The following is an 11,820-nucleotide window of genomic DNA, read 5'->3' on the forward strand; positions in this document are numbered from 1 at the left end:
AACTAGATACATGTCCCGAGATAGTTCAACCGAGTTCAACCTCGTATTTAACAACCTAAGATATTTAATATTCAAAGTAAGTTGCAACAAACCCTAACGAATTACCCGGACACTGGTGATCACACAGCCTATTGACGCTCAATAGGTAGCTCGTTTCCCCGGATCACATACTAGTTTTCATACTTTATATCATTCATAAAGAATAAGCATTCCGATAAAATAATAAACATTATAAATAATCTTATACTATGCGATGTACTTGTAATTATACTATTCATAATAGTAAAATAACTTTTATTAATAACACACAAAAGTAAGTTGTAAACGCACTCTGACCGCAATCCAAAAACACGTAAAAATTGAGGTATGTCGCTTAGTTGCTCGAATGCTCCGAATCTTCGGTCAAGTTGCTTGTCGGATCTATAAATAAGAATGTAGAGTTATAATATATTTATAGATAATTTAATTCACATAACAGCCTCACAATCTATATTCAAGTATTCAAACTTGAATTTGATACTAAGCCCTTTCTTTTGCACTTTCCTTCTTAAAACACACTTAAACATCTAACATTTTCATACAAAATCACTTATGCTTAATTATGTTAAGTTCTTAAGATTTTAATGATTCACTTCAATCAACGAACTTTACACTTAATCACCTTCAATTTATCTTTTAACAATTTATTCAAATAAACAATTTTAAGATCCATATTCAAGTATTTAAACTTGAATTCAAACTATACCTTTCTTTTAAACTTGTTCTTTTTTATGCCAAATACTTAAACTCTTAACATATTTCATGCCTTAAATCAAAAACCTTTAGCATTTTAATGGTTTTCTTCAAACCAAAACCTATTTAATTCCTTCATAGCAAACCAACCTCTAATTACCTGCTTAATTCACAGGCGTTCTAAATCCAAAAAGAAATCAATTATGTCAAGAAAACCGACCCTCGGGGCTGCCTTCTCCGGCTTGCACACCGGCCGGTGCAGGTCTGCTACATGAGCAGACCCGTAGTCTGCTCACAAAGAAGACGAGCTTGCTTGTTTGGCAAGCCATACCTTGCTCGACGAGCCAGATTCTGTTTGTTAGAATAGATTACTACTCTAACGAGCAGCGCCTGTTGCTCTCAAGAGCAAGCCGAGATCAGGCCATTCCTTGGCCTGATCTTGGCTCCCTCCGCCCACCAATTTTGGCTAACACCCAACCTCAAATCTAGCTCAAAGACAACACCTCAATTCCCATAAAAATCCATCTCCAAATTCATGAAAAAATCACTTAAAAGCTAAATAAAAACCATCAAATAAATTAAATCTTAAAATCCATAAACCCTATTGGCAAAAATTCAATCTTTATTTTAATTAAATTTAATAATTAATCCGACTTATTTGAAATTCCATCTTTCCTCGGAATTTTCAAAGTTTTCTATATCTACAACTCCGATTGGAAAAAATAAATTAATCAGTCCATTTTATTAATTTTTAGAAATACGGGGTATTACAAATCTAATCGTATAGCCATCGATAACACAACCAACCAATATAATCTAATCGGATGGGTCCAGTAGTACAGCCAATCGATCCATCCTCTTCGCTCGCATGAGACCGATAACACATCTAACTAATCCATTCTATTCGCTTTGCATGTGATCGATGATACAACCAAACTATCTATCTCACTTGTCATGAGTTTCGATAGCATTTACAACCAGATACTTATCATATCAATCGAGTACGCACATATCCTACATCTCATGCACTTTACCGTAAACCTTGATCCAATCTAACCCATGCATCTCATAACATATAAATCAATTATTACATGTTTAAATACACTTGCACCTATTTCAAACTATAAACATGTATTCATATAGTACTGCAAACATGTATTGTTATATGATTACATGTTTTGTTTAAGAACAGATCAACAACGGATCTTAAAAGACCGTCCCTAAATGTAATATCCCGTACTTTTAAGAGTACCAAGTAAGATGTCACGAGGAATAAGTGGGAGAATTGAATCAAAGACATCGGGATTAAGTTCAAATAATAAGAATTTAGACCGAATCGAGTCTATTAAGAAGTATCGTAAAATCATAATTCAAGTACAAACTATTATTCGATAAATTGAAATTTAGCGGGACTAAGGAAAAATCAATAAGTTAAAATAAATTAAGTGGTAAGTCCCGAGCTAATAAATTTTACGATAAAGTTCGTAAAATAAATTTATGGAGCTAAGATTAAATTTTATAAAATTTGACGAAAGTATTTATGAAGCAGAATTTTAATAATCGGAAGGGAATTAAATAAAATATAGGACTCGGATAAATAAATAATGTGGTGAAGTCCGTTATTTATTATAAAGAAGTTATCGTCAAAGTTTCGTAATTTTCAGAGATCGTTTTAATTTTGGACACGACGATAATTAAGAATTTGAGTTAAAGTACAAATTAGTCATTTTAAGCTAAGTGGACTTTTAGCCAATTAAGTAACTTTTTAAAGAAGGAGTTATATATAATTTCATTTCATCTGCATCAAAAGAGAAAAGTTGTCTAGAGAAACTAAAATGCAGAGAGAGCTTAGGAAAAGGAGATTTCAATGTTAAATTTCAAACCGAGGTACGCCGATCGTTTTTCGGCCGATTTTGATGATTCTTGAAGCTATCTCTTTGATTTTTCCTCTAATATCAAGGTGAGCCTATTAATTTGTGTTTTGAATGATTAAAGTTGATGAATTTTAAATAGAAAAAGGTTAGGGTTTTCAACAATAGAGTGGAGTTCATGGTGTTTGATCAATTGATGGTTATAGCTATGTAATTTGTGATTTTTGTAATGAATTATGGATGGTTAGGAATGATTTCTTATAGCTGAAGTGAGTTTAAATTTTGAAGGGTTAAAATTGATTAAATTTGATAGAGATATGGATAGGGGTATTTGGCTATGGTGTTGAATTCATGATTGAGTTATTTGATGTGTTGTAGGCTTGATATTGTGTTGCAATAATTGTACATATTATGGTGACTGAATTGGATGAGTTGTGGCTGGATTTTGGTGTAGGTGAATAAAGCATGTCGGATTAGGAATCCGGTGGCTTTTTTTTTTGCTCCGGTGAGCATAAGAATTCCGCTCACCACGAGCAGAATTCCGCTCGACTTTGCCGGTGGAATTCTGCTCACCACGAGCAAAATTCTGCTCGACTTTGCCGGTAGAATTCTGTCGTCGGCAGAACTCTGTTCTACTCTTAACGAGCAGAATGTGTAGGCAGTCCCCAACCATGTTCGGGAGCGAGTTTTCTATGATAATTCGACTCCTAAACGCGATGATTTCAGTCCGGATGTATATATTGTAACCTGACGATGTTGCGAGGTATAGTTAATAGAATTTTGATTAAATTTAAGTCACGATAAGACGGAAATATTGAGTTTAGTGATAAGGATAAACTTAAGAAAAAATGTTGGATGCATAGTTAGTTATTTGACAAAGAAAATCAAATGACATTTTATTTAAGGTTAAGAATGAAAGTGACTAGGAATAAATTTTGATAGTGGATTGCGGCCTAACAAAATGTCGGATGAGTCGGTTTTTAGTGTCGCTGTGTTCGGTGCAAAACAGAGAACGGAAGTTTGGGAAAGTCGCTGCCATAATAGTGGCCAGGCAGCGGAAGAATTGGCTGCAAACATCAGTCCATAGGGCTGTTTTGCAGTTCAAAAACCAGTCAGGAAGGCAACTTCCAGGTTAGTTTCCAACACCTTCTAGTGTTATTTTGAATCTGAGGTCTAAACAAAAGTTGTAGAGGACGTTCCAAACTATAAGAGTTTCAAGTTGGTTTAGTAGACGAGTTGTTTTACGGGAATGTTTTAATAGCCCGAAGTCGACTAGTTAGCTAGTTTTGGAAAGTTAGTTTTTAGTTAACAAAATGTTAGCTCGTTAATTATTCGACTAATTAATTGATGTTTTGAGCTAAGAATAATTATAAATTATGAAAAAGTGATTAAATTAATTAATTATAGATTTAGCTCGATAATTGATTTAATTAGCTAAATTTGATAGCTAATAAATAACATTTGGATTAATGTTATTTAGTAAACGAAATTATCATTTTAAAGGATATCGATTTATTTCGAGTCGAATTTAATGCGATATAATTTAGTTTATTCTCTACGCATTCTGTATCTGAAACGTCTTTGGATTATGATCCATTTTAATTATATTGAATATCGTATTTGCGTAGACCCGGCGAGACAGCTACTGACGGGACCGGAACTCGAGGAGCGTGAAGCCGATTTGCTTGGTTTGGAAATTATGGATAGCAAGTCGTGAGTTTATATTTTTACTGTCACTTATAAATACTTGCATTATTTTATAAAATGCTTTATTTGAACTTCATTTTGCATCTTAAATGTTTCGAAACCTAATATAGATCCGGTGAAACAACCTATCTATTGGGCAACAATAGAACTGTGTGTACACCAGTTATAATAAATTTAATATACGTCTAATAATAAATAAGATATGAAGCCATATAAGAATCTCCTATAATTCGTCTTACAAGGTTAACTCGCTGGAACTATCTCGGGACTGCATCAATTAAGATATGAGGTTAGCTCGGTAGAACTATCTCGAGTACTGTATCTCTCCAGTCAACTCAGTGGAACTATCCCGGAATGGACTCAATAATAAAGTTTCGCTTGAATGATTAAGAGATACAAACTTGATAAAAAAACATAACAAACTTAGGGTTTCATTCAGTTCTATATTTGGATGCATATAAAGATGTTCTGTTTTTGTTAGTTTTCGGCTGTATTATATGAACTCACTTAGCGTCGTCTGACCCCCCAATAGTTTTTTTCCAGGAACATAGTATTTTGACGTGGGGACTTCCACTCTTGTTCTGGAAGTCTACAATATCTTGAAGGATGTTTGGGAGTATGTTTTGCTTCGTAGCACTGCAGTAGTCAGTAGATGTTAGACCATACTTTATGTTCTGTATCAAACGATGTTTGGTTATTAAACTCTGATTTTATGAAATGCAGGTACACAATTTTATAAAACTATGTTTTCATCCTTTTGAAAATTTCACCAATTGTCTGTGAATGGAATTGGCTATGTTTATGGTATGCAAGCTGGATAAGGCAAATGCTTGATGGTGTTATCACATAGTAAGACCTTGGTTCCTATCAAGCAAGCTTCGGTTTTCAAAATAACGTTTTCGACGCATACGAATTATTGTTTTACGATGTTATTTTGAAAACGTTTTATGCATGATTACATATTTGATTCGCGAAATATTTCTACTCGTTTTTAGGCTTGCTACGGGTTCTTGAGCAACCACTCCCCGTTCCCCAGCACCGGCTGCGGCCCTCGATTTTGGGTCGTGACACTAAATTAGCAACATATGAGGTAATCCGTCGCTAATTTGCGACAAATTAGGTACAAACTACCAAATCCGTCGCTATTTTTTTTGCCAAAAAATAAAATGGATCCTTTTCCATCAAAATACCGACAGATAGTCGCTAATGAGACTGTCGCTAAATTTTTGGGTCAATTTCCCGCCTTACTTAGGGACAGATTTTTTCGCTATTCCATAGGTACACCTGATGCTAATTGTAGATTTAGCGACTTATTTGTAATATGTCGGAGAAATATGTTGGGAATGAGCAGTTTCCAGTAGTATACTTCCATGATATAGAAAATAAACATGCTTTAATCAATATTTGAATGCAATAACATAAACTCACAGTGGTTGCTTAATCCCGTGGGTTTTTGATATTTGGGTGCCTCAAAGGCACCCAAAATTCTAGACCAGTGCCTCTTTCGAAATTAATTCCGAAAGAGTGTCTGGTCCCAGGTGGTCCGCATTCTAGGAATGCGGACCACGTGGTGTTCCGCATTCCTAGAATGCGGAACACATTAATCAGCTGATTAATTAATAACCAACTGATTAATGCGTGTTCCGCATTCTAGGAATGCGGAACACGCAGAGATTACCGTTGGGAGCTGACAGCTCCCAACGGTAATAAATGTGTTCCGCATTCTTAGAATGCGGAACACATTTAATGCTCAAATGCCTATAAAATCCGCCCCACACACACCACAACACATATCAAAGAAAGAAAATTCTCACAAAAATCTAAGGAGCGAAATATAATAGTTCGAGTGAGTCGGTAATTATTTCGGAGGACGGAAAAAAATTTGGATCGAGGTGTTTTTATTTTGGAGCACGGAAATTTTTTTGGATCGAGGTGTTTTTATTTCGGAGCTAAACAGAGATATTTTGGAGGTAAGGAGTTATATTTTTTATTCGATACTAATTATTTTAGAGGACTACAAGAGGTTAGTACGTTTAATTTTTCATTTATTGCTTTAAAATATTTTAGTGTTAGTAAATATTAGAAATGCATATATAAATTTAATTATAATTTAGGAAAATGTTAGATTTTAATTATAATTTTGAATGCATGTAGAAATTTAATTATAATGTAGAAAAATATTAGCTATTAATTATAATTTAGAAATATATGTATAATATAAAAAAATTAGATAATATTTATAATTGTTTTAATTATTAATATTGTTGTTGTTAAAAATTATTGTAGTTTACAAAAATATTGTTAATTGTTAAAAAATTAGGCCTCAATATTAGGATATGTTTAATTTAATTTTATAATATTTTAAAAAAAATATTAGAAATAAAGTAATAGTAATTACGATTGATATGTTAACGCTATAAATGTAAGATTTGCATTTTAAATATAACGGTGATATGTTTGCTGTTTATTAATTAGAAATGACGAGTCGAAATATATCTTTGTTGATATGGTGTGATGGCCGTATTGTGAGTTCTCCGTGTGGAATAGAATACCACGGGGGTCGTCCGGTTAATATGGCGCTTAGCGAGAGAATGAGTTTCGAAGAATTACAAAATATTTGTAGAAGAGCAGTTTCTACCGACGGGGAAGTAGAAATTTCAAAAATCTACTTCCGGCTTCCAAGAATAGTTGAGGGTGCGATACGGTCGTACTCGTTGTTTTCTGTGGAGAATAACGAGCATGTGTTTGGAATTCTGAACGAGGTCGTGCGGTATCCGCAACTGGAGATTTTGGAATTGTACGTGGAATACGAGGCCGTGGTTCGCAACAAAACTTTACTGGATCAGTTGGTCTTAGGTGATTCAAGCGGGTCTGAGAGGGGTAGTGGTGAAGAGGAAGAAGAGGATTTCTACGACAGCAACAAAGAGGATGTCGAGGAAGACTTAGAAGCAGATTCACAATATGAGTCGCAACTTCCTGAGCATGTAAGAACGGCGGATCTTTGCGACTTTGACGTCGCCCCGGAGGCTGATGAAAAGATTATGTGGGATCCTGGGATGGAATTCCGAGTAAGGATGGTATTCCCAAATCGCGATGCCGTCCGAGCTTGTGCGACTACTTATTCGGTCGGGGTGGGAAGGGAGTTCAAGGGTCACCGGACTACCAACTCCACAATAGTGTTGGCTTGTAGGCAGAACCCTGTATGTAAATGGTGGCTGCGCGCTACACTTCTGCAAGCAACTCAGACGTGGACGTTGACAAAATATATTGGCCCGCACACGTGCAATCAGCTGTTACCTGATCCAAACCATCGGAATTTTGGGTCTGTTGCAATCGCAGACTATATCAAGGGTCAAGTAAAGCTGCAACGTGATATACGGATCGATACCCTCAGAGCTGGAATTTGGCAACAATATGGAGTTAGGCCTCCGTATAAACGAACCTGGAATGCAAAGGAAAAGGCAATAGCTGATGTTTACGGTGGCTGGTATGAATCATTTGCTATGGTTCACAAGTTCATGAACGAGATGATGCATGTCAACCCTGGATCTTTCTGGGATGCAGAAGGTATACGTAATAACTCTAATTTGTTATATAACGAGTTGCTTCAAGTAATAATTCTAATTTTGTTGAACTTGTGATTTGTAGGCGCTGAGGTGTACACTGACGGGATCCTTCAGCTGAAAGTCGTAACGTTCATCCGAATGTTCTGGACTTTCAAACCGACAATTGAAGGGTTTCGTTTTTGCAAGCCAGTTTTGTTCGTCGACGGTACTCATTTGTATGGCAAATACAAAATGACCTTGTTGATCGCGTCGGCAATCGATGGGAACAGTCACATCATGCCACTGGATTTGAACAGTGGCCACTTGGGCGTGAGGATTCTTCCGAATCTGGCGGATTTAGGCCGCTTGCGCGATATCAGCTGGGGATCGGCGGTTCTGGCGTATTTGTACCACGAGCTATGCCTCTGCGCCGCTGCTTCGGCGAACAGACAAAACATCGGGGGCGCTGTGTGGATTCTACAGCTCTGGGCTTACGAGCGACTTCGGCCATTGCGACCCCGTTTGGCCGACTTTGATGTCACGGGGGGATTGCCTTTGGGTGACAGGTACATTTTTCGTCGAAGTTATCTTTATTTTACGTTTTTCACTACACTTAAAATATAATTTAATAATATGTGCAGATGGGGGGGTCCCAGACAGCGGGAGCGGGGGACACGACGAGTTCCCAGACACTCAGTTTCTCACTTCAGACTGCTATTGGACGGGCTGCGTTACGACGATGTAAGTTTTAATTTTTTTTTTGAATTTAACTAACGTATGGACAAATGTTAACAAACTTTTTAATTTACGTACGCAGATCGTTTGGCAGCCATACTCCGACGACGTTCTCCAGTCCATCCCACAGATCTACCTGACAGGGCGACATATTTGGCGTGCCCGAGTGCCAATGATCTACTATCACACCGTCGAGTGACACCAGCCGGATAGGGTTCTGCAGCAGTTCGGCTTACAGCAGCCCATTCCCCTACCTGCTATGCAAGATCGGCGCCTTCATACCATTCAGTATCAGGGGAACTACAACTTCGATGAACTGCTCTCAGATTACATTCAGATTTGGAACAACAGAGCGGCTTACGTTGTTCAGGGTTACCAGCTCCAGCGTCCACCTCACTACCATTCAGCGTATATGGAGTGGTTTCGGAGCCGCAGCCGGCGTTGGATTACCCATGAGGGCGCAGCAGCCGGACAGAGTGTACGTATTTATTTTATTATTAAATTTCTCTTATTATTGTATACACTGACAATTTGTTTGTTTGATGTAAACAGCGCGACACTTTCGAGATGATCGCCCTTCAGAGAGAGGCGCGTGCGTCTAGGATTGGGACTGCTGCACGCAGTTCTCAATTAGCTTATGGAGAGGAGCGCCGTGACGTCACACTGCCCCCACCAGAGCCAGCAGTTCCGGCTTACGTACTACCTCCTCTTCCTCCCCTGACCATCGATCTGGCTCACATCAGGGGAGCGCGTAGACGGCAGCCTAGAGCCGCCCAGCCTCGCGAGCGCCCGGCAGACCCTATCCCCCCACCGGTCTACTACCACTTCGATCCTACAGCCACTACAGACAGACGGGGGGAGTACTATGGCCCGACTTAGTACTACGGTTCCACTTCCACTTCAGCATCACAGCCTCCGTGGCATCAGACCTCTTTCCCACAAGTTTCATGTCATTTATTAATTATTTTATTGCTTTTTTAACTCGTAGTTAAATATATAATTTAAATGTTGAGTTTTTAATTTTGTATTTCAGGGACCCCAGGTATCATCGTATCAGGTCCCGCCTTCGTCGATGCCGTTTTTTCAGCCGTCGTACGGACAGACAGCACATACGACTCCTCTGGGCACGCCGCCGTCTCAGTTCCACCAAGGCACACCACCGGCGTCTCAGTTCCAGCAGGCCACACCACCGGCGTCTCAGTTCCTGCAGGCCACACCACCGGTGTCTCCGTTTCAACAGACCACACCACCGCCGTTTGCTGCATCAGATCAGTATTACCGTCCAGCGCCATATACAGATGCTCAACCGTTTACGTCTTTCGATCAGTGTTACCGTCCCACGATGCCTTCGGATGATCAGCCGTCGACGTCACATTCGCGGCCATCTTCTTCTCACCAGGCTCAGGATCCATCACAGCTACATTTTACACTGTCAGAATCATGGTTATTCGGTCCGGAGATCGGTTCAGAGGCGTACAAGGAGCTTTTATCACGACCGGATCTCACACCTCCATCTTTTAGACTCCTACCGCCCACACAGGAGGAGACCGGTACTGCACCACCAGCAGCAGACGTTGAGCATTCAGTTCAGGACGAGGACGCCCACGACAGCGGCGAGAGCCCTCCGGTACCCAGACAGTTTCACTCGATTACAGACAGCTCGCGGCACCGTCGAGAGACTCACGGTTTAAGGATACAGAGACCGAGGACTCGTAGATATGAGGATTAGATTTCATATTTTTGTTCATTTATTGATTTTTGTATTTTAGTATATGTTGTATGTTTACTATATTCTGTATATTATAATCGTTTGTTAAAATTTTTATTTTTTTTATAAGTGTCTGTTCAAATCATTAGTTAAATAAAACAAATATTTATATCGTCTGTTAAATTTTTTATTTATTTATAAGCGTTTGTTAAAATCAGTAGTTAAAAAAAACATTTAAATCGTTTCTTAATATATCGTTTGATAAAATTATTTTATATTGTTTTTAGTTTATGGTTTTATTAAAATAATTTTTATTTTTTTTTAATTAAAAATCAGCAATGATTGGGCACTTTAGTGCCCAATCATTGCTGCCCCAATGATTGGGTCCCCAATCATTGGGGAAGCACGTTCCGCATTCCTGGAATGCAGAACGTGCTTAAGCAGCTGATTAACAAAGTTAATCAGCTGCTTTAATGGTTCCGCATTCTAGGAATGCGGAACACAAGGTGTTCCGCATTCTTGGGGTCCTTGGCACTCTTTTGGAATTTCTTCCAAAAGAGGCACTGAACCAGAATTTTGGGTGCCTCAATCAAAAACCCTAATCCCGTTGTCTTACTCTGTTGCCTTCGATCTTGAGTCTTTGGTACCGTCAGATCTATTTACCATCCATATATTAATATAGATAATCGACATCACATAATTAGCAATCTTAACTCTAGAATTGACCTTTAAACTCAAACTACATTTTCACATAACACACATCCCCAAATCTCTATACTTTTTGTTAACTTATATAGTTAACCAATTATTAATTCTAGCTTCAGTTTCAAAAACATTTTCATTTCAAAATCATTTTGAAAATTATCATTCAAATCATTTCATAAATCATTATGAAAATTATTTTTCATTCTCATATCGTTGGCCGAATTCGTTAACTCTAGACTCGACGTTTAAAATTGAAAAAAAAAAACTTTCATTTCTCAAATGCACTTTTCATATCTCGTAATCTGTCGTCCGAGGCCACACTCTGTTTAGGCCCAGATATTTCTTTCATCGTAAATACATTTCAAATCATATAATCCAAATAACAATTATCTACTACACATAGATTTAAACGATAATATCGATTTAACCCTTAATTTTTTAAAACCACAATTTCATATTTTCCATTCATTATCACTAACAGAAGCCCATATACACAACTAGGGCATCACACTATGTCAATCATAACACAAGGTCTCGTTATGTCAAAATTGGCGAAGTTACATAAAATCTTCGAATCGTATGAACTTTGAAATTTCATCGATTTAACTTTACAAGTCTAATTTACACTTTTTCATATCATATCCCAACCTTTTTATCATTTAAATTCATATCGTTAACGTATTTAAATGTTAATTCACGTTTCGTTAAAATCGGCGAATCAACGACGTTTTCATCAAAATCGCCGATTAACAAAGCTTCACAATTCCTGCGACCATGGAGTTACTTGTTAGTTAATTACAGTCTATTAACATCGACT

The 11,820-nt window shown here is 37.7% G+C and overlaps 2 protein-coding genes and 1 long non-coding RNA gene across 3 annotated transcripts; all 3 read left to right on the plus strand.

Moving 5' to 3' along the window:
- Positions 1–2,542: 2,542 nt before the first annotated feature.
- LOC126653564 (uncharacterized) lies at positions 2,543–4,636 on the plus strand. The gene is made up of 3 exons (XR_007632269.2): positions 2,543–2,692; positions 3,058–3,366; positions 4,232–4,636. It is a non-coding gene; the product is annotated as an uncharacterized LOC126653564 (long non-coding RNA).
- Positions 4,637–6,735: 2,099 nt separating this feature from the next.
- Positions 6,736–8,789, plus strand: LOC126687790 (uncharacterized). Its single transcript, XM_050382345.2, has 4 exons — positions 6,736–7,877; positions 7,959–8,421; positions 8,497–8,596; positions 8,673–8,789. The coding sequence occupies exons 1-4, from the start codon at positions 6,788–6,790 to the stop codon at positions 8,787–8,789; spliced, it is 1,770 nt and encodes a 589-aa protein (XP_050238302.1). The 5' UTR covers positions 6,736–6,787.
- Positions 8,509–10,381, plus strand: LOC126687791 (extensin-like). The gene is made up of 3 exons (XM_050382346.2): positions 8,509–8,596; positions 8,673–9,068; positions 9,143–10,381. Exon 3 carries the CDS (start codon positions 9,663–9,665, stop codon positions 10,317–10,319), a length of 657 nt encoding a protein of 218 aa, XP_050238303.1. The 5' UTR covers positions 8,509–8,596; positions 8,673–9,068; positions 9,143–9,662; the 3' UTR covers positions 10,320–10,381.
- Positions 10,382–11,820: the final 1,439 nt, after the last annotated feature.

This window comes from Mercurialis annua, linkage group LG6, assembly GCF_937616625.2.
Source record: "Mercurialis annua linkage group LG6, ddMerAnnu1.2, whole genome shotgun sequence".
Taxonomy (NCBI): Eukaryota; Viridiplantae; Streptophyta; class Magnoliopsida; order Malpighiales; family Euphorbiaceae; genus Mercurialis; species Mercurialis annua.